The 23,133-nt window shown below is 38.0% G+C and overlaps 2 protein-coding genes across 5 annotated transcripts in view; one reads left to right on the top strand and one right to left on the bottom strand.

Annotated features, from left to right (window-relative positions):
• Nucleotides 1–5,880, top strand: part of KAT2B (lysine acetyltransferase 2B) — a 49,689-nt gene extending 43,809 nt beyond the window's left edge. For 2 of the 3 annotated variants that reach the window (XM_060781946.2, XM_060781945.2), the window contains exons 15-18: nucleotides 966–1,002; nucleotides 1,480–1,543; nucleotides 1,625–1,709; nucleotides 3,320–5,880. In XM_060781946.2, coding sequence (XP_060637929.2) covers nucleotides 966–1,002; nucleotides 1,480–1,543; nucleotides 1,625–1,709; nucleotides 3,320–3,513 — 380 coding nt within the window. In that variant the 3' untranslated portion in view covers nucleotides 3,514–5,880. The remainder of the gene's footprint in view (nucleotides 1–965; nucleotides 1,003–1,479; nucleotides 1,544–1,624; nucleotides 1,710–3,319) is intronic. The other variant, XM_060781947.2, reaches the window with a different exon arrangement.
• A 673-nt stretch (nucleotides 5,881–6,553) lies between these two features.
• On the bottom strand, nucleotides 6,554–22,834 carry SGO1 (shugoshin 1). Of its 2 annotated transcripts, XM_060781949.2 has the most exons (10): nucleotides 22,466–22,834; nucleotides 18,974–19,076; nucleotides 17,946–18,094; nucleotides 17,672–17,868; nucleotides 16,196–16,300; nucleotides 15,786–15,853; nucleotides 14,384–14,517; nucleotides 11,360–12,184; nucleotides 7,834–8,014; nucleotides 6,554–7,402 (listed from the first exon to the last, which is right to left on the bottom strand). In XM_060781949.2, exons 3-10 carry the CDS (start codon nucleotides 18,085–18,087, stop codon nucleotides 7,267–7,269), a joined length of 1,788 nt encoding a protein of 595 aa, XP_060637932.2. In that variant the 5' UTR covers nucleotides 18,088–18,094; nucleotides 18,974–19,076; nucleotides 22,466–22,834; the 3' UTR covers nucleotides 6,554–7,266. The 2 variants fall into 2 exon arrangements, with proteins under 2 accessions (XP_060637932.2, XP_060637931.2); XM_060781948.2 differs by lacking the exon at nucleotides 18,974–19,076.
• Nucleotides 22,835–23,133: the final 299 nt, after the last annotated feature.

Raw genomic sequence — 23,133 nt, 5'->3', positions numbered from 1 at the left:
TCTTTTCTGTTTAAGGAATATGGTACTAGTTTCTTCATAATTTTTATCCTGAATAAAAATGTAGAAAGTAGTTCAAAACATTTAATATACATTCTTTAGTCACAGGCAACTTTTCTGACTTTCTTTGTAAGCAGTATTTACTTTTGATGCATGTTTTGTGGTCTGGTATTGATTTTTCAGTGCTATTCATTGTATTCAAAAGCAAATTCAATGTATCACAGTAAATGTATATAAGATCCCCCCTTTTTACATTATTACACCTCTTTCTACCAATGAGGTTTCAATCTGCTCAGTTGAATATGTTCGTTTGTCTTTGAATAGCAGCCCAATCTGCATTTGGAAATCTTCATTACTTTTAATCGTTGGTGGGTGTTGGTGGGAGGTGGTGTACTCCTCCAAACGCTTAACCAAATCTGAATCTATAAAACTACATAAGTTTTTAAGTCAGCTTTGCCCAACCCAATGCCCTTCAAATGTTGTTGTTGTTATGTTTACACCCCACCTTTTCTCTCCACAAGGAAACTTAAAAGTGGACTATAGTGCTGGACTATAGCTCCCATAAACCCACAGATAGAGGGTGAAAGTGAGGCTGGATCTACACTGCCATGATATAGTTTGAAAGTGAAATATGTGATCATTGTCGACCCATGTAATGCAATTTAACTGCCTTGAACTGCATTATATGGGTCTACACTGATATAATGCCCTCCCACATAAGGCATTTTGAGATGACATTATATGGTCAGTGTAGACCCAGCCGGGGTCACCTTTAAAAAGGTCAGTTATTTCTGTTTGGAGTACTGACAGTTGTATGCTGGCCTGTGTCTAAAGCAAACTTGGTGAATTTGTGGCCTTTAAAAAACAGTCATTTTTGGGAAGGATATAATATAGTTCCCCCCTCCCCCCAGAAACTCATATTAACCCAGTCCTTTTTTTAATCAAATTTCTTCCTGTTTGCTGTATAGGAGAGACTGGATGGAAACCAAGCAGCAAAGAGAAAGGGTGAGCATTGTTTGGATAGAAAATGAAAAATGTCTACAATAGAGAGGTCACTTGCACCTTTAAAATATTAAAACATTTGTTGCAAAACTTGGATGTAACTGAAGCAATATTTGTAATGAACATTTTAAATATTCACAAAAATGAATCATACTACATTCCAATAACCCCCTTCGCCATTCATGTGCTTGAGGCAACATCTTCCCTCCAGGCTTTATCCCCCAATGACCATCATTAAAAACTGAACTCGCCAAACTCAGGTTTGAATTTCTATATCTGTCTGTATTCATACTTTACTTATAAAGGTCTGTTCCTAGGCAAGTCACTCCATGCCTCTGATGAAGTAGTTTTAGTCTATGAAACCCAGTGTTTAAGGTGGCACAAGATCCTTTTGTGTATTAATATTCCAGGATGATATGATTCTGTCTTTAAAAAATGAACAAATCATACATTTTAATCTTGTCTGGATTTTGTTTCAAGTAAAGAACCCAAAGATCCAGATCAGCTCTACAGTACACTAAAAAACATTCTACAACAAGTCAAGGTAAATAATACACTTTCTCTCAATGTTTTGAGACTTTTGATTCTGCAGAGCACTGAATCATTTTCTCCTTCTTCTTCAAAGAGCCACCAAAGTGCTTGGCCATTCATGGAACCAGTGAAGAGAACCGAAGCCCCTGGCTATTATGAAGTTATAAGATTCCCCATGGGTAATGGCATTAATTTTCTAAACAAGTGATTGAAACTTCCTTAAAGCATTATATGTTCTTAAATTCAATGTATAGGCTTTGATCCATATGGAATGAGGAAATGTGCTAGCACTATTTTGTGAACTGTTCCAGCAGGTAACTTCTGGTTGTTCAACACTATGCTACATACTGATGAAAGTATATAAATCCATTAATCTTTCAATATTGTTGACAAGTTCGTAGAAGAGCTTGTGCCAAAGGGATTCATCACCCTTCCCCCTATGCAATGATTTCTTGATAGGTCAGAAATTAGGCTTTTCATAAGTAGTTCCTTTCTGCCTGCAGAGGCACTTTTGAATCTGAGCAAGGATCGTCCCAAGCCAACATGGCATAGTGGTTTTGAATGCTGGGGAGCTGTGACTCCAGAAGTTCCTGGATGTCGGTGAACTACAACTCCCAGCATCCTCTGTCAGTGGCCTGCAAACCCCACCAGTAGTTAAAAGTTTGTCATGATGGGTATGTGTGCCATGTTTGGTCCAGAACCATTGTCGGTGGGGTTCATAGTACTCTCTGAATGTGGGAAAACTGTAACTCCCAACATCCCTGCTCAGTTCCCCCAAATCCTGCCAGCATTTAAAGTTGGTCATGTTGGGTATGTGTGATACCCAAGTTTGGTGAAGATTCACCATTGGTGGGGTTCACAGTACTCTTCATATATGGATGTACTAGAACTCCCATTGCCCTCTGCCATTGCCCCACAAACCTTGCCAGAATGTAGTTGGTCATGGTGGGTATATGTACCAAGTGCGGTCCAGATCCATTTTCAGTGAGATTCACAGTACTCTTCACATATGGATGAACTGTAACTCTCAGAATTCAAGGTCAGTTCCCTCTAAATGGAAGACAACTACGTGACTGGACATGTTGCACTTGCTCAGCCTTGGCCAGACGTCTGAATACCTTTTGCCAAGATAATTCTCTAAAAGGGTTGCCATAAGCCAGAGCAAACATGGGGCTATATAACAATGTAATTGTGTCAAAAGAACTTTGGTAATTACAAGAAACTGCCTTGAAATGTCAGGCATGTCGTTATTGGTATGGTTATGTTTGTTAGCATCCGATTGGTGACTTACAGCAGCATAAGGATCTACTGTGCCAATGTAAACTACTTTTTTGAGTGACAGATGGTAGAGAAGACCTAATTCATTAGAAGATAAAAAGGTCCTCTCAACTCCCAAGCAGATCAGGAGCAGACAGGACAGGTCTGCCACCTGACAGTAACAGCTGTTGCCTATTACTCTTCCAAAATGGGGAGGGGGGAGTGCATTTTCAGGGGTTATGAAAGCTGGGGGTTTGGGTGGTTTTGGTGGAACTGAACTGAAGACCGTTGTGATGTTGGCTTCCCCCGTTTATATCCCATCTGCCATAGCTCCATGTTTTAAATAATACTTTCCTCAGTATGTGATGTCATCCAGAGCTTAGCACCTCCCACCATAGAAAATGGGGAAAAAGAGAAAAAATGTACATACCATTCAACTCCCATGCCCTCCAAACGCATTCTGCAGACTGCACCAATATTCTACTTCTGAACAGTTGGTTAGAAATAAGACCTGATTTGTGTTATTTTACAGACCTGAAAACCATGAGTGAACGACTGAAGAATAGATACTATGTGTCTAAGAAGTTATTCATGGCAGATCTTCAGCGAGTCTTCACTAACTGCCGAGAGTACAACCCACCAGAAAGTGAATACTATAAGTGTGCCAATATACTGGAGAAATTCTTCTACACAAAAATTAAGGAAGCTGGGTTAATTGACAAGTAATAATTGTCTTTCTCCCATGCAGCCAGGATGCCTAATTGAGGAGCAGCATATGCAGTTATTTTTCAGTGGAACTGGGACTGGTGTTTTAAAGAATTTTGTTTTCTGAACTAGCACTTTTAAAAACTGTAAGATAGAAGAGTTTATTTTATTAAAAGTCTTTTTAAATGTACACCTGCATGCCCTTTTGCAGTGTATTAAACTTTTATTAGATGTATTGCACAGACTGTTTGGAGATTTGAAAAGGAAAGTTTTCCAAGCAGTGAATGTTTAAGCTTAATGTAATGCAGTATCAAATAGAAAAATAGCTTTTTATTTTTTACAGCAAAGTTGCTGATGAAGGGGAAAATGAGTTTTATAGATATATTTTAATTAATGAAACACTCAACTTAGAAGGTGCTATGAGAAAGCAAGAAATCACTGCTTTAAGCTGCAAAGATGAAAATCCCAAAACAGGTTTCCTCTATAGATTTGGTTATAAACATTTACTTTTGTAAAGAAAACCTGTTTTAAAATGTAGCATCACACTAATAGCTGTGTGAGTCATGTTCCCAAAATACTACAAATGACACCTTTCCTACTATTCTAGTTTAGGTGTTTAATGCACTTTTATGGCATAGAAAGCCATTCTGTCTTCATTTTCTGAAGCACTACTGTGAAGAGATGAAAAGAGATCAAAAGTTCACATCTGGAACTATGTGCTACCTAAAACTGACTATCACACTAAAGCATGCATGCAGGTTCATGTATGGAGAGAACCAACACCATGAGATCGTGAGCAGTAGATATGCATTCCTTCATGCAAATGGGAATGTGTGACTGTTGTGCCTTCCACTTAATTATGACAGGTGCTACTGCTTTTCTGTCAGTCTTAACCATGCTTAGATCACACTCTAAAATCAATGGGACAAGTCATGACTTCTCTTACTGATTTTAGTGTTCAATGTGACAGCATCTAGATCTAATACAATACATGCATCTTTGTTTGGATCAGCACCAGAGAGGACCTGCTCAAAGGTTTCATGAATCTTCTTAAGGAGTTGTGCATGCATTCTTGTCCCTCAGTGTAAACATATGGAACCTTGTGTTATATATTAGTTAGCCCTCCACATTTGTGGGTTTACCTTTTGTGAATTTGATTAATATATTTGCAGGAATGTGTAGGTTTCCCAGTGCGATTCTATGTTCAGCTTTCATTAGAAATTGATTATAGAGCTATGCTGGAGGACCCAGAGATTCTTAGAGAGAATACCTCTCTAGGAATCTCTAAGACCTCCTGTACAACTATATGACCAATTTCCAGTGACAGCTGACCATAGGGGACCTAAAGAAGTATTCTCAGGTTTTAAAAAAATGTGGTATTTGTAAGATTGGTGTTTCTACTTTCACAAAGGTCTTGCAACCCTAACCCCAGCAAATAGGGAGGGCTAATTACTTCAAACAGATGAGGTGAGAAATTAGTGACTCTCTGGGTGTTTCTGAACTAAAGATATTAATAATCTTATCAGTTATGATGGAGAGGACCATGCAATTCCCAGATCTGAACTAGATTTTTCAAACAACATTCTATGGCAAGAACAACCAGACCACTACTAATCACATAATGATATAAGAAGATACTTCTTATATACATAGAACATACTTCCATTTATGTAACTGGCTGGGTTAAGCTGGAGACAGATATGCACTAACCATGTAGTTCTACTATTTTACCATACTGGCAGGGAAGGAATAAGGTATCTAAATGGTCTTCATTTCTTTAATTTCATTCCTGCGGTGGCATTGGAGAATTTGAGTTTCATGCTTTTTTATATGTGCGGAAATACTTCACTAACAAGTCTGTGTTACAAAAGGATTATCATTATTTGCAAAGCACCTATATTAGTTTGTTCTAATTCTATGACTAGATGACCCTTGATAGATGGTACAAAAATAGTCAAAATGGTAACATAGAAATGCCTTAGTGCTTTATATAAAATCAAGATTTATTTGGCTTTGTATTTAAGGTACAACGATGCAACTGTGTATTAGAGTATTTAAGTAGTAATTTTCAAGTTATTTTGTAAACTGGGCCAACGGAATCACCTCTTAAGCTTGATAACCTGTGAAAGTGTTATTTTCAAAGATTCTTACTGTCTTGAAATTAGAGTCTCTTCTATATTGAGAACACCTGGTTTCTAATTTAAAAGATTATTTTCATAGATATTGTGCAATAAGGCTATATAAAGTACAATGTGTTTTCAATGCTTTAACTGAAATTTTACATTTGTAAAATTATTTATTGTACCAGTATAAAATGGATTTAAATTATATGTTTAAAATCTTGTGTGCTATTTTGTAATTTGCATATAAAAATACCTGAAGTATTCATTTTTGTCTGTGCGGCCTTCATATTACTTTCAGATTTGTTACCTTCATAATACGGTAGGTAAGTGTGTCCTCTGACCTTTGGCCATTAGGAACTGGGATCTACCAAACTAAAACAAACCCTACATAATTGCGTCTTTGCTAATTTTTTTTACAAATTCATTAAAAAATAGTCTTGAAGTAAGATGAATCTATTGAAGATCTATAGTCAACCTCAGTACGTTGTCTACAAATGTAAGATTTTTGCCCCTTCAACAGAAAAGTGTCTCAAAGTAGCTTACAAAGATCAGCACAACCACACTCCCAGGATATACAATTTAAAATACAGAACATAATATGTCAGGGGAAAACATGAAGTCCGAATACTTCAGTTTTTAAAAAAACATAAAACCAGAAAATGAAGACAATTCAAGGAAAGGAGAAGCTAGTGCTGCTTGGGCTTTCAATTGAACTGATGAACTGGTTGTTTTTACTCCCTCTGCTGTAAACCTGATGTAATGGCTGTTGGCAGGTGACTGTTGAAGGGAGGGGCCTGGCTGAATTGAGCAGAATGAAAAGCACGAGAAGTGCTAGCTGATAATCGGGAGCATTCCAATCTATACCACAAACCACCATGTCAAGTTGGTAATAAAATGGATTTAACTGCAGGTCCAGTTTACATAGTCACCAAAGAAAGTTTCTCAATGTTCATTGTGGTTTATTTCTAGACAGGTGTACAATTTGCAACATTACAGAAGATCTTTGCTATTGTCTCTGTAACTAAGAAACATTCAGAATAGTGGGAGATGAATAGCATCTAAAACGAGAGTACTGCCAAGCCAAAACAGAATTATCATTTTTAGTTTAAAAAATATTATAAATTGATTCTACTAAGAAGCTCAACAATTACGTTTGAAGCAAAGGTTAAAACATCTGCACTTGAATACTCATACTAATACTAATTTGTTAATAAAACCTAAATTATAAGCTAAAAATAATTCCTGCACTCTGTATAAACACTTCCCCAAATTTTATGGCATAATTACTAAAAGCTATATACCAAAAATGTCCTAGTGGCCCTCCAGATGTTTGGGCCTCCAACTCCCAGAAGCCAGTTTCTCCAACAACAAGGAATTCTGAGAGCTGAAGTCCACAACACATGGATAGCTATAAGCTAGACACCACTGCTATTGACAGTTTTTACATTTGTCCGCTTAATACATTGCTCAAGATCTCTTCACATACAACTTGGAATTACATGAACCGCCTATGTGTTTTGTGGTGACGATCAAGAGAAGTGTTGCCAAGCTGTAACTTTGAAGATCATTATGGTGAAATAATGTATTTTTCCATCTTGATGTTTACTAATATACTTTACCATTGTAACACATTTTGTCCTTTGAAATGATCTTAGCGGCAGCCAACAAAAGCTTCATTGTATCTGGACAGTGATTTCTTTTTAATACTCTTCCTGCTCTTTTTCTCTTTAAAAATTGGAGAATTCAGAAAACCAGTGTCTGTATAAGGGTCTCCTCTTCTGAGCTTCCTATCAAAACAAATTGGCAAAAATTTACATCCTCAGATGTATATTATGGACCAAGATCTCGTATACTTTTAGTATGGTGTTAAATATATGCCAGTAGATGTGCTAGATCTATAACTGAGCAACTGATACCAAGCCTTGAATTAATTCATTGAAAAATGGCTACGCTCCCCATACCCAACTCAAAAGTAGAGGCTTCATGTGCTCTTGTGAAACAATTGGCTACATTACGGATTGTACTAACCCATGTGCTGGGAAAATGCAATCACCTCTGCAACTATGTTGCATTAGTGTGCTCTAGATTTAAGTTGCAATTCTTGCCTTGTTGGCATAATTAAATTTACATCAGGAAATAATGTTATTTTCAGAAGAGACCTATATATAAAATATGCTACTTTTCACAACCCCTGGTAACTGGAAACAAATACACTAACCTATTGATACTTGGTTCCTTGTAGCTGACAGAAATAGTACATCGACGTCTATTATTTGAAGTATATTTTTCTTCAGAACTGGGGAGTGAGTGAGCAGCTCTGGTATGGCTAGATGATGAAGATGCAACATTGGTAATATTGCCAAGATGGAGACGTTCTTGGGGAGATGAAGGTGGCTCATCTGTTAAAAAAATAAAGGTGTTATTTCTGTACCCATTGTCGGTTCCTGCTATGGAGTAGAAGAAGTAACTCCCTTTCTTCAGGCTCTAGCTCCTCCAGCAAGACTGCTGGAAATAAGAGTCCATAGTATCTTGGAGGGCCTAAGAATATTTTTATAATCAAATCCATAACAGTCAAATCCACAAATCTGGAGGGTCAACTGTACCTACAAACAATTTAGGTTATATACTTCCCTAACATGACCAACTAAACATTTCTATCTACTTATGATACGGATGGATGGATCTTGGATATTCATGGAAAGCTGGGAGTCTTACACCTTTGCCTAGCCTGTGATCAAGCTACCTTAGGTGAGGCAGACATATCAGTCTCTTGATCTCTCTATACCATGTGAAATTTTGTTCTATTTTCTTGAAGCTTTGGCACTTCTCCCAAAATGATAATCCCCAGAGTAACTGTATCAACATTTCTGTGACTCCTTCACAATACTGACCCCTCCAATAAATATAACAACCCAACCCTTTCATAACTCTCATTTACCTAGAGGGACTATTCCTCTCAGCTGTGTTGTGCATTCTCACATTCTCCAATTGTGCTTACTTCAAATAGCACAATTATAATGATCACACTTTTTACTTAATTTCAGCAAAATAAGTCAACTTTTTGCACCACCCTCTGTTATCAGCCTGGCCATGCTTTAAAGCCATCCAAGGAAGTTCTTCCTTCTAAAAGAATATAACATTATTTAATAATAAAAGAATTCCAACTTGGAACATCCTTCCATGGTCATACAACTAGCATCATACTATTTTCAGAGCCTGATCAAAACATATAATTGAGTGGTGTATTTAATTTAAAATGTATCTTCTGGCTATTAGTGTTACGATTTTACTAATTTTTTCTTACTAATTTGAAAAAATGCCCAGATGGCATAAGGTGAATAGCAGTATATCAATATTCACCAACTAAAAATGAAATTACTAAATTACTACATTAGACGTGACTGCCAAACACATCTAGGTGGATTCTGGTGACAAACAAGCATATAAATGAATATTACTGCAGGGATGAGGAATGTAAAGCTCTGGAACAGCACTGTGGCCATCAAAACTGTTTTTATGGCCCTTGGCCATTCTGAACTTTCTAGACCACCCCCTTTTCTGACCAAAAAAAGGAGTGAATTGCAGGCAACCTGAGCCACCACAGAAAAAGGCAGGAAGAAAAGACAGCATTCTCTGGGACCTCTATCAAGGGAGAGCAGATCCCAGGATGGCCATCTGCCTTAGAAGCAAGCAGCAAATGGTTTGGAGAACATTGTCAGGGTTGAACAAAAGCTTTCTCCAACAAGGGAACACTAGGAGAGAGACCAAGAGCTCACAGCAGCAAAGTAATAACAGAAGACCCTTAAAGGCAAAACAGGACCAATAATCCTTTGCAGTTGCAGCTCTGTTTTTCCTCACCCAACATACTTAGGTAGAAGACATGGGATAGACTAAGGAACTATCTGGCCAAAAAAGGATTTCAAATACCAGCCAATAATAATAATAATAACAACAACAACTTAATTTTTATATCCCGCCACCATTTCCCTAGGGGACTCGGGGCAGCTTACAAAGGGAAAAGCCCAAAAATTACAGATAAAAACAGAGACACAGTTAAAATCAATCAACAAAAATACTAAAACATAACACAATCATAAACAGCATCATAAAACAATATGGCTGAGATAATGGTCATAGTTGACCTTTATTCAGGCTCAATGAGTGCAAATAATTCCTAAAAGGAGCCAATGCAAAGTGGGGAAAATTGAATGAACAGGGGCTAGGGAATACAGTTGGCGAAAGTATCAAGGTAGCCAATAAAAGGGCAGACATAAAGTGCAGAACTTAAGGTGGGGACAGGATTGTTCTCTGATGAACTGCCTAATCAAAGGTACAACTGAACATCCAGATTTTTAATTCCTTCTAAAAGGAGGCCAACATGGGAGCCTGTGTGATCTCCCTAGGGAGTTTCAAAGCCAGGGGGCCACCACCAAGAAGGCCCTCTCCCTCATCTCTATCAGCCACACTTGGTACAGCGGCGGAAGAGAGAACAGACTCCCCAGATGATCTCAGGATATGCACTGGTACATAGGGTAAGATGCGATCGCAAAGATAGGCAGGTTCCGAACCATTTAGGGCTTTGAAGGTGATCACCTTCATCTTGAATTGGGACCGGAAACTTATTGGAAGCCGTGGAGTTGTTTAAACAGAGGGGTTCACTGCTCCCTGTAACTAACTCCCGTAAGCAGCCTAGCTGCAGATCTTTGAACCAACTTTAGTTTCTGGACTGTCTTCAAGGGCCAGATCACCAACTGCCTTAAGAAACAGCAGGAGAGGGGATTCAATAGAGGGTATTGCTAACTAAAGACTCCTCTCTTAGTCCCTTTACTGTAATCTGAATAAATGAAAGAAAACCTTCTGCAGTTTCATTATGATCACCATATTGAAACTTTAACAGACTGTTCAGGACAGCAACAGCCAAAAACAAGTAGCAAGTGGCCAAGACTGAAAAGTCATTAATTTTTAAACATTGTTTTTAGGGAGAAAAAAGATAAAATCTTATATGTGTCTGTAACACACAAACAGTGAGATACCTGCTTCAATCCTAGTTGACTCTTTCGGATTTATCATATATCCAAATTTTACATGGACATGTGATTTTAAAAAAAGTTGGGTTTCCCAGTACAATTCAATGAGGGAGAAATAGGAAACCCTGAATCTGAAGTTGAATTTAGGACATCGCTGGCTTGAGAAAAAATGGCTTAAAAGATGAAGCCAACACTGGGGAGTCATTTTCTGAAGTTGCAGAGTTTTCTTGTTTCAGGGATTAGGGATCCATGAAGTCAGAAGGAACCTAGAACTTGAGTTGATAGTACCAAGTTCCAGCTAGAAGTTGTTAAGAGTTTCCTGTTGCATTTCTCAGCTGATAAACACAAAGAACCTCATGGACAAGTGGTAATATTTTCTTCCTCTGGGAGATTATCAAAGGAAAGAAACACCAAATCCAGCTTTTTCACATTGAAATAGTAGCAGGGTACAATGGCCACATGACCTCCTTTATAGAAATCACTCCAGAAATGCATCAATGGCAAAGGATACATTGGGATATGGGTTATTTATATGTAAAGATGCATCATCGTTATTTTAGATATGAAACAAATAGAGGGGATGTCTGCACACTATTTATAAGGTGAACTGTCTTTTCCCCTGCTCCTTTTATTTACCAGTTTCAGAGGATTTTGGAGGCAATATACAACCCACATACAAGTATTAATTTAAAAGCACAGTGATAAAATATAACTCACCTGGCACAGTTTTCTTGTCCAAACAATTTTCATCTTGTGTAGCACTGCTGTTTTCCTTGTCAGGATTTTTATCATGTTGCTTACTCATCATCTTGTTTAATCGTGGTCTCCTGTGTACTGGGCTTACAACACGTTCACAGCATGATTGGTTTCTAGATTTTGATTTTTTGATGCAAGGTAGGTAGAGACTGTCATCAGAGTCATCTTCAGAAAGGGATGAGTCACTACTACATGTCTCTGTTTTTTCTTCTATGTAATCTTTGTCATCAGCCTTATTTTCATTTTCTTTGTTCTGTCGGAAAGGTGTAACATGGACACTCTCCTCACACATAAAATCATAAGCATCATTGGAACCAAGTGATGCATCTGTTCTTTCTTTAGAACAGTGCTCTTCAACATGGTTCCTCTTTTTCTTGGATCTTGACTTGGATACATTTTTTAGTGTTTCCAGTTTTCTCTTTTGTGTTTTAAGATTTCCAGAATTTTTAAATTCAGTTTGCTTTGTGGCTGCTGTCAATGTATTTGTTTCAGTCAGCATATCTAACAGGTCCGGATTTTGATCAGAGTTTATCTCATGCGTATTCTCTTTGCAAACAGAGGTTTCTTCGCATTGTTCATTATTTTCCTCCAATCTTGTCTCGAGTCCAGTTTTATCTTGCTGCCAAGGATCTGTTATTTGCTCAGTTATTTTCGCATTGTCATCGACACATATAAGCAGTTCATTTTGCCTTGTAATCCCCAAATGGCGACGACGGGTAGATACATTTTTTGGTAAGGAATTACCAATTTGCCCTTCACAGTCCAAATGGACTTCATTTTGCCAACCTGGAAATTTAAAATAATGGGCATAAATATTAGGTGGTACTAGATTTAAAGAGAGCAAATTTAACACCCATATTTCTAGAGAAGTTTAAACATTAAGTATTTTAAGAAATTGACTATATATTTCCATGTTGATTAATGAGAATTACTAAAATACCATGCGATAATTGGACATGACAAATATGGTTAATTAAGATTGTAGAATGGTCCACTAGATAGAAGAGTTATGATTAACATGTAATATTCCCTGTACGTGATAGAATTCCAGTATAAATCATTTATTTCCCACACTCAGAAACATCAAACCGTTAGAAGAGGGAGAAATGTTCTCATTTAAATTCTTCCTTTTACCCCATCACACGTTATTTGTAACTGAACAGGAAAAATGTCTCTAAGAGAAGGGAATGGGGAAAAAACAAATATCTAGATCTCCAAAAGTTAGTGATGCACTGACTGTGAGGGAAGAGAACAAGGCTGGACTCAGCTTGATTGAAAAATTCTGTGTGAACTTCTAAGTCTCTGTGTATTCTCTATATATGACTTGTTTCACAAGGGAATTGAGGGTGGCTATATTAAGATAACCTAGTAAAAAAACTGAGCAAAATCTGATCAGTGGAAAATATCAACAGCAGCAGAATAATATATTATGAGACTCCTCCAGAAACAAAGATAACAATTATGATCAACGAGGACATAGAATGACATGGTTTAAATAGTACAAAGCCAGAAACTGACACTTAAGAATACCCAGCAAAAATGCAGAAAAGAAAAAAAAGAGTAAACATTACAACCTGGACAGTCAAACTTGAAATAAGACCAAAAAAATTACCCTGCCCCCTTCATCATAAACCAGAATTAAAAACAAGTTATTGTAACTTCTCAATAACAACAACAACAATAAACAACTTTATTTATACCCCGCCACCATCTCCCCCAACAGGAACTTGGGGCGGCTTACATGAGGCCAAGCCCAGGCAACAAATTACAGCAAAATAAAACCAAAAACACAAGCAACAAACATCATAATTGCATGAAAACATATGTGTGGTGAAGTGTAAGTTTTAATTTACAGTTATGTATAATAGCAGATAGGTGTTTAAAAGGGTAAGTATTTAAACTAGCATAACTGGGAGGATGGTAGCCAGCTCAACTCACTTTGAGCTGGGTTGCCATGGAAAAGGGGCAGAGCCAACTGCCACTTGGCAGGGCAGCCATTTTAAAATAGTTAGTCTGTAGTCAGCGAACTACAGGGAAGGCTGGTTCTGTTGTGTGTGGAGAACCAGTAAGGTAGTCTGTAGTCTAAGAACTACAGGGAAAGGCTGATTCTACTATATTGAGAATCAGGAAGGTTTTGGTTTTTAGCCTGTGTAGTTTAGATAGGTCGAGTTGACTTATTTATATTATTAGTCAGTGTATGAGCAAAAGGGGGAGAGAACCCTAATACAAATCTTTACTGCAACAGAAATAACATAAGGAAAGAATAAGCTTGTACCTGAAGTAATCTGTTAAAGAAAGAAACACATTTTGAAGGAAAATAAGTGTGAAACCTGTTTAGTGGAAGGAATAGTCCTCTTAAGAGTTGTTTTATGAAATGTTATAAATGTAACCACTGAAGAAATGTGCCTCTAAGAGTTAAGAAACATTGAAACCATCAAGCTTCTTCTATACTTCAATAAACTTGTTAAAGATCCTTCTAAAACCAAGTCTCTGCTACAAATACTTTCAAGTTAAGCCAAGCTACACATTGAAGAAAGACCAATATTACAAGCCATTAGTTGTGTTATCAATTTAGTAAGTCCTTACAAAGTGGTGGCTCCTTTACAAACCATTACAATAACACAATCCTCTTTGCAATACTGAAAAGGAAGTGGGCACATTCCAAAGTCACAGTACGTATTGTTGTTAATGTTACGGTATTTTATAGCAAGAGGTTTTGGTATTTTTTTCAGTACATGGATTGAAATTGCTGAATAAAATATAGGGTTGAATCAATAAAAACCCTTGTGATTAGCCCCAAAAGATTCCCACTTCAAAGCGCTCCCAATGTCAGGAGCCCCTGCTGAGTGGAGTGTAATGTATATGCTGACTTGCAAGCCACTTTTCAGTGAAACTTGGTCTTACACATTTAAATTCACACTAAATATTCTTCAATAGCTGAATCTTCAATTCAGGTTTTAGAACTGTAAACATGGGATCACCTACCTGTATCTGTCTGTGATGTCATTATTACAGATGCATTTCTAACATCTGAGGCATCCTTATTAATGTTATCCTGCATTTTGGTTTCATGTGTTTTATCTTGTTTACTTACATCTGCTGGAAGTCTTACAAGTGTCCTAAAAATGAGTTAGAGTAGACTGAATTAAAACAAAAAGTTTTTCACACACCATGAAAACTAAAGCACTTTTCAATATTTTAAATATATATTTCCATTTGTATTTATTTTTGAAGAAAAAAACTTTGACTTTTATGTGTTCATTTGCCTAAAAGAGGTCCCCAACTTAAAATATACAATGGATGATTGCAGAGCATATTTGAATCCTAGTCTCAACCAATGAATTTTCTGTATTGCTTAACTTAGCAATGGACCATTAAGGAACTCTGGAGAAACATATATTTTCTAACCAATCACACAAATCCCCCCATGGGCATAGAAGGATTTTTCATCATGTTTTCATTTCCCTAAGCTATTTTAGGAGATGACTTTAAAAAAGAAAATATATCAATTTCTACTTCATTATGATTATGATTATTTTTAAAAAGCTTATCCTAGACTGAAAATAGCCCAGGGAGAGTGAAACCATGGTGAAATTGCCCTTGTGCCACTGAGAGGACATTTTAGAGGCAAAATTTTTCCCAGTTTTTTTTTTTTGGGGGGGGGGGGGAGGTTACATTTTCCTCGTACCTCTAAAATGTTTAGATTCATAATATGCTATTGCTTTCTGCTGAATCACAATTTCACCATTATATGAATATTTTAGAGCTTTCTGCTGTTATTTTTTTTCTTTTTGATAGATCTTTTAAACTCTGACCACTCCATTTTAATATGGATACACATGGAAGTCTGAAAGCCCACCCATCCTTCCCTTTGTTAAGTCTAGCACCATCCTAATTTAGACTTGATGTTGTAAAAGAAAATTACAATTTTCAGTGTATACGTTCACACTTTTCATACCCAAAGATTTTGGTAAACTGATGGACCCTATTTGATCAATTGCAGATAGATCCTCCTGGCAGCAAGAGGATTTAAACAAATACTGATACTTCCATCTGTGGAGTGCTTAGCATAATTTATTAATATGAACTCCAGTATGTGTCTGCTCGATTAGATTAATAAACAATTATTTCCTTTTTGACTACGACGTCTGTCAGGGGCAAGAAAAGTCTAGGTCCAAATATCAAGATTTCTCAAGACATAACATAAATAAAATGCAACAACTACCAGTAAAAAAATGAGGGAAAATGCATTTCAGTGACCAATTAGCTATCGTAAGTGTAGTTCTGAATATATCACATTTTAAAATGTACATTCCTGATAGAAGTTTCCCCAAATTTTTGAAAGAACAAGCAACAGGAAAATTGTAAACAAATAAAATCTACTTACATATAATCTTGGTTTCTTAAACTGCTGAAATCATGCTTTTCAAGATCTGCGGAACATAAAACCTCATTCTGCAAAATGGAAAGATAGAATGGAACCTTTTATTTGGTGGAATATACTTTGTGTGTGTAGGGAAGTCAGATGTCTGGAAACTATATAGAACACTAAGTTCCTTTATGAGATATTCCAGTGGAAGGTAACACTTCTACAGCCAAACAGTGATCAAACGAGAAGTCAATTCCCTAAAGAGGCTTTTGAGGAGGCACCATAGAATCTGATGGTTCAGCAATGAAGTTATTATTACCCTCCTTGATACCAATTCAGGCGCTGTTGTAATTATTATTATTATCTTTATTATCCCAAACTGAGTCTCAAATGCACCCACAAATCAAAGGAGAGGAAAACAGACTTACAAAATCTGTGGTACACTGATCATTTGCAGGACTAAGATGATTTCTGGCGCACAGTAGATCTCGAACCACTTTAGAAATTATCTTCTTCACAGTCAGTAATCTAGACTATTGCAGAACAAAAACTCAATTGTTGTAGTTGTACAAAGCAATTAAAAACATACAACCCACTAACATTTCTATATTCAAAAGACTTCTGTGGATGTAAAACCAGATGCCTCTTCCTCACGGGCTAAATTATCAGTGTTAACACGTCACTTTTATTTGGTTACATGTTCTTGTAGTCTTCTTTGTTAATACCATTAGTTTACCCAACAGTTTGAAGAAAGCTATGTATATACCACAACATTCTACTTGTTTTAACTGCTTTAAGTTATTTCTTTAAGGTATTATTTCTAATTTAAGCGGAGGTTCCAAACTTTGGATTGTAAGCAAGGCCACATATCTTAACCAGCAAATCAATAAACTAAAGTTCAATCATTCTAAATCTGCAGGAAATTTAATCAATAGTCACAAAATGCCTGTTGTGTTTCATGGTTGTGATTCCTAATTAATGATGACTTGTCTTCATTTCCCAAGCTTAATTTCTGAAGCACTCTCTATTATTTTGTAGTGAAAAAGACTGGGTGTTATTATATTGATAACACTCTTCCACTATACCAAATATTCAAGGGTGCTTCAAAACTTAAGCTTGAGAAATGAAGAAAAGTCATATTGATGACAAAACAAATCTGTTATGTATTCTCGTCATACAATTTAACTGCTTATTCATTTTCTTCCCTTCACTTCATGCACTCAGAAGTTACACTGTAACAATCTAAACACGCATTTTGTTGTAAAATTTACATAGAAGTACACTATAATGCAAATTTCCTAGGTATGTTATAAGACCATGAATGCTACCGCTGAATCTTAACTGAACCCACAGAATCCCAATGTTTCAATGAATCTTCCTTAGCTGAACTATTATCATTATCATCATCATCATTCCCCACCTTCTCTCTGCCAAAGGAGACTCAATGCAAAGACAGTAACGTGCCCAATGTCTTACTGATTACTTTTTAGGGACCAAACATCGTGCAGAAATACTAAAGGGATACTGTCAGTAGGTTGGCCTCAGAAATTGCTTTTCAAAGATGAGGTAGAGGTCAGAAAGCTTACAAAATATCTTGTATTGTAGTTATATACGTTTTGTTTTATTCCACATTGTATCTTTCAGCTCTGGGTGTTTCAGTGAAATATGCTTTATCTTGTAAACATTAATTTTATTTGAGTTGTAGGACCATCTTTACATTGGGATGCTCAGTGAAAAATATCCCATGACACTATGTGAATAAATGAATGAGATTTACTGAGAACTCAGCAAAATCAATCTGAATGACTGAATGTAAAAAGTTCTACTTCAAAAATTATATATCTGCAATAAATTTTCATTTTTAATAAAACAAATGCACATGTGAAACATATTAAAATAAATACCTCATTGTGTTCTTTTTCTTGTTGCAACCCTAGCTTTCTTTGCAAGGCAAACACCTGAAATTGCAGCTGCTGATATTCTCGTTTTAAATGTAGGATAATATCTTGTGCTTCCTTCAGTTTACCCTTCTCCACTTCTAAAGCCAGAGCTAATGCACGATTGTTTTCTTGGAAGCTTTTAAGCTGCGCAGAAGAGTTGTCTGGAAGAAAATCAGAGATAGTCAGTTCCTGTCACTTCTGTTTCTGAGAAAACTTGAGTAGAATATTCAAAAATTACCTGTAATTTTAGCCTTGATAGTTAAAACTTGGTTTGTTTTGCCCAACTTTGCCCATTTATTATTTCTCTTCTCTTTCATCCGTTCCTTGATATCTTCCAAGGTGTCTTTAAATGACTTCTTCAAGCACCTTTCTCTAACCATTTTGGATCTTAGAGCATAAGGAAAGAAGTAAAAATTTAGAGAAAATAAAAAGCACCCTTAATCTCTTCATAAAGTGAATCTCACGTATATAACATAGCATATCCCCTGAATTTGGTGAAACACTGTCCAGTTGTTTCTGTTTGATGTAATATGAAATATAATTCTACTTATGCAGGTGGCTCAAAGTTACCCAGTTTCCATATGCCCAAATATGAACACAGATGGAGTTTGGGAGAAATAGACCTTGACATTTGGGAGTTGTAGTTATTGGGATTTATAGTTCACCTACAATCAAAGAGCGTTCTGAACCCCACCAACGACAGAATTGGGCCAAACTTCTCACACAGAACTCCCATGACCAACAGAAAATACTCAAGGCCATCCAGTCCAACTCCCTTCACCAGGGCAAGAAAACGTAATGAAATCCCTCCTTTCAAAGAGCCATCCAGCCATAGATATAGATAGATAGATATGATTTACACAGAGATATAGTATCATAGATTTGAAAGGGACCCCTAAGGACAATTATATGTTGCATGTTCCAGAGTAGGCAAACCAGACACTCTCCACATCAACACTGACAAAGAAACAGCAAGAATGCACACATACATATCAGATCATAAGAAACTAAGCTAAGCAAGATGGTACTTTGATGGGAGACTGTCAATGAATACCAGGAGCTTCAATCTATACGTCAGAGGAAGGAATTGTCAAAAACCACCTCTCGAATATTCCTTGCCTAAGTAAACCTATTAAATCCATGGGGTCATCATATTAGGTGAATTGAATACACACATTCTGACCATAGAACCCTGTCAAAGAAAAATAACACACAAATGTTGGTGTCTCAAATGTTAGACCTTTTGGGGGGGGGGGTAAATCTGACCTGCTGATTCCAACGTTGGCACCAGTTCTTCCCTAGCAGCTCTAGTTTTTGAGATACAGAACATATGTCATATACTAGTCTTCATCTGCTTGTCCTCAAAATACTAAACACAAAATAAAGTAATAACTGTGTCAAAGAAACTAGAGCTGGTGCAGTCTATCAGAGCTAAAAATAAACCCAGCAACAGGCCTAAAACCAAGTTACCAAGAAAAGTCAGACCTCGGTAGCATTTGAAATCATTTATGTTCAGTCAGAGAAGGTAGTTTTATTTCCACAATACCCATTTTGCTATCTAAATTGGTTTGGATGGAACAGTGAATTTGGCAAATCTTAACTTGAATCTTAACCCACTTTCTTAACCTCAGAGCCTTCTGAATAAATTTGCCAAGAAAACCCCACGGTAGGTTTGATTTCGGGAACAGCATGGTGCAGTGATATGAAGCCCCATCTACACTGCCATATAATCCAATTTCTGATATCAGTTTATCTGCTTTGGATTACATGGCAATGTAGACTCATAAAATCCAGTTTAAAGCAGATAACCTGGGATCTGATATTGGATTATATAGCAGTTCAGATCCATCTTGAATGTTGGGACTATGACTCTTAGGTCCCATCTTCACTGCCATATAATCCAGTTTCTGAAACCAGATGATCTGTTTTAAACTGAATTATATAGCAATGTAGACTCATATAATCCAGTCATCAAAGCAAATAATCTGGATTCAGAACCTAGATTATGTGGTAGTGTAGATTTAGCCTTAGGCCCCTTCCACACAACTGTAAAAAATCCTACATTATCTGGCAGTGTGGCCTCAGATAATCCAATTCAAAGCAGATATTCTGAGTTAGATGGCTGTGTGGAAGGGCCCCTAGACTCTGAGTTCAAATCCCAGTTCAGCAATGTAAAACGATGGGATCACAGTCTTGGCCCCAAAAAACACTGTGACAATTTTGCTTTAGTCACTGTAAGTTAGAAATCATTTGATGGCACAGCAATGAGAAAAGCATCCCTGGACACAACGTGAAGGTACACAACAACAAGGTAGTGCTTCTTTTAACAGTGTTTCGTTAAAAATCGTCCTCGCCTTACATGATCCCTTTTTTGCAATTGACTGGTTGATTTTTGATACTAACCATCCAAACAAAGTAATATACACTCAGGACCCTTCCACACAGCTCTATAGCCTAAAATATCAAGGCAGGAAATCCCACATTATCTGAGTGTGGACTCAGATAGTCCAGTTCAAAGCAGATATTGTGGGATTTCCTGCTTGATATTCTGGGATATAGAGTTGTGTGGAAGGGCCCTAATATACACTCAGAAAGAGAAAAGTCATATAAAATAAAGGAGATATAGCTAAAACACAGTAGGGCTCCAAGGCCCCTTCTACACGCCCATATAATCCAGATTGGGTTGTTGTAGGTTTTTTTGGGCTATATGGCCATGGTGTAGAGGCATCCTCAGAGGTAGTGAGGTCTGTTGGAACGAGTAAAGGGGGTTTATATATCTGTGGAATGACCAGGGTTAGAGAAAGGACTCTTGTCTGATGGAGCTAGGTGTGAATGTTTCAACTGACGACCTTGATTAGCATAAAATGGCCTGACAGAGGAAAAGTGCTCTTGTCATACATCAAGGGAACCACTGACCGCATAGGGAAGCTGATGAGGAAATACAACATACAAACTATCTACAGACCCACCAAGAAAATCCAACAAATGCTACGTTCAGCAAAGGACAAGAGGGATCCTCTCACCTCTGCAGGAGTCTACCGTATACCATGCAGCTGTGGACAAGTCTACATAGGTACCACCAAACACAGCATTGTCCAACACGAATCAAGGAACATGAAAGGCACTGCAGACTACTTCAACCAGAGAAGTCAGCCATAGCAGAGCACCTGATGAGCCAACCTGGACACAGCATTTTATTTGAGAACACAAAAATGCTGGACCACTCTCACAACCACCATGTCAGACTACACTGAGAAGCCATTGAAATCCACAAGCATTTCAACAGAAAGGAGGAAACCATGAAAATGAACAAAATCTGGCTACCAGTATCAAAAAAACTCTAAAATTACAACAGCACAACAACAGAGAGGAAACAAACAAGGACATCTATGATTTTATTCTGACGACCTGGCCTTATGTAATTATATTTTAAGGATTAGTGTATTATGAGGTTGTGATGTTTGTATACTATTGTCTATGAATCTTTTGTTGTGAACCAGCTTGAGTCCCTCAATGGGACTCAAGTGAGAAGAATGGGTTATAAAGGCTTTAAGTAAATAAATAAATAAATAAAATCACCTCTCAACATAAGTTTGCTCTAGGCACTGTCAGGTCATTATATGCTAATCAAGGTGGTCAGTTGAAACATTCACACCTAGCTCCAGCAGACAAGAGTCCTTTGTCTCACCTTGGTCATTCCACAGATATATAAACCCTTTTTCCTAGTTCCAACAGACATTTGAGGATGCTTGCCATAGATGCAGGTGAAACGTCAGGAGAGAATTATTATTATTAATTATTATTAAACTTTCTTTGTACCCCGCTAGCATCTCCCGAAGGACTTGATGCGGCTTACAAAGGCCAAGGCCTCAACACACAATATAACAATACAGAACCAAAGCAAATTAAAACAATTCAGTAATATAAACAACCAGCAATAAACAATAACAAAGACATAATAAAATTGGGCCGGGCCAAAGTAATGGGTACAGGATTAAAAGTGCTGGTGTGAACAGGTGGTATACAAGGCATTATAGGGCAAGTGCAGTGTGCGGTGTACAGCAATCTTAATTCTAGTAAAGTGCTTAAGGACTTGGTGATAGGGATTTCCTAGTCTGGGAAGGCACATCGGAACAGCCAGGTCTTCAAGTTCTTTCTGAAGACTGCCAATGTAGGGGCCTGTCTAAGATCTTTGGGGAGGGTGTTCCAAAGTCGGGGGGCCGCCACGGAAAAGGCCCCGTCTCCAGTCCCCACCAAACGTGCTTTCGATGCAGGCGGGATCACGAGCAGGGCCTCTAGACCACGGCCACATAGCCCGAAAAAACCTACAATAACTCTGTGATTCCGGCCATGAAAGCCTTCGACAATACATAATCCAGATTATCAAAGCAGACAATCCACATTATCTGCTTTGAACTGGATTATAGGAGCCTACACTGCCACTTTGAACTGTCATGCATGGCACAAGGCTCAAGGCGATGGAAACATGGGGGTTGTCGTTTCACAAGGTCTTTGCCACAGAGGCCTGGTCTGTGTCGCGCCAAACGGCAAGCCCCGCGATGGCGCAGCACTGAGAACCATGAAGGTTAAAAGTGGTGTGAGGCGGCCTTGATGATGCCAGTGTGAATGCCCCACAGGCGCTGCCCAGGCTGGCGAACGGGGAAAGGTGGGTGCCAAGGAGGCCCTTAAGAGGCCCCCATCCCCGGAGCCACCCCGAGGCCTAGCTGCAATGTTGGCCGCTAATAAACAAAATAGAACCTTGGCTCGTTCGGTTCCTCAGCGACGTCGTCCTTGGCTTCTGCTGCGTCGAGCCGTTGGCGATGTTGTTGTTTCCCCTCCTTCCCGCCCGTTCGAAATTCTCCGCTGCGAGCCTTGATTGGCTGGTTGGGTCATGTGAAAAGGGAAAGCGGCGTGTCAGGGCGCATGCGCGGCCAGGCCTGCTTTACCTCTGCCCGCTGTTTTGTATATTAAATCCTCCTCGCTCTTCTCCGTCCTTCGCACTCTCAATTGATCACTTTTGTCTCCTTCGGCTTTCCATCCGCTCAACCCGCCTGCTCCTTTAGTAGCAAGTATTGGGCAGACGCGCATTGCAACGATGAGGCCTTCAAGAGAAACCAATTGAATGATAGTAGGCCGTATTACGCCAGAAGTTCCCGGATGTTCTTGCCGACTTGGCTTCTTTGCCCGGAGAAGGTCTGTGCTTCAATGACGCCATCAAGGTGTCCCTCTTGGGAGAATAGGTCTCACTCCTACATACGTAGATACAGGAGAGCAGTCATATTCTTCACAGTATTTATTTATTTGTCGTGTCAGGGCAACCAGTCAATTGTATTACATTTCTTAACAGAACAAAACAAACAGACAAAACAAAAAAATTGCAAGTTTGGTAGTTGATTAAATGTCCTTTGACCAGTATCTGGCCACCT

Source organism: Anolis sagrei, chromosome 6 (genome assembly GCF_037176765.1).
Source record: "Anolis sagrei isolate rAnoSag1 chromosome 6, rAnoSag1.mat, whole genome shotgun sequence".
NCBI classification, from domain to species: domain Eukaryota; kingdom Metazoa; phylum Chordata; class Lepidosauria; order Squamata; family Dactyloidae; genus Anolis; species Anolis sagrei.
Note: the sequence above shows the minus strand (reverse complement) of the source record. Positions and strands in the feature narration are given on the sequence as shown.

Coding starts and splice junctions, on each gene's coding strand:
- SGO1 (XM_060781949.2), bottom strand. CDS start 18,087: ATGGTTAGAGAAAGGTGCTTGAAGAAGTCATTTAAAGACACCTTGGAA. Junction 12,185..14,383: donor GACATCACAGACAGATACAG/GTAGGTGATCCC, acceptor TTAAATTTCCAG/GTTGGCAAAATGAAGTCCAT. Junction 8,015..11,359: donor GGACAAGAAAACTGTGCCAG/GTGAGTTATATT, acceptor TTTTTTTAACAG/ATGAGCCACCTTCATCTCCC.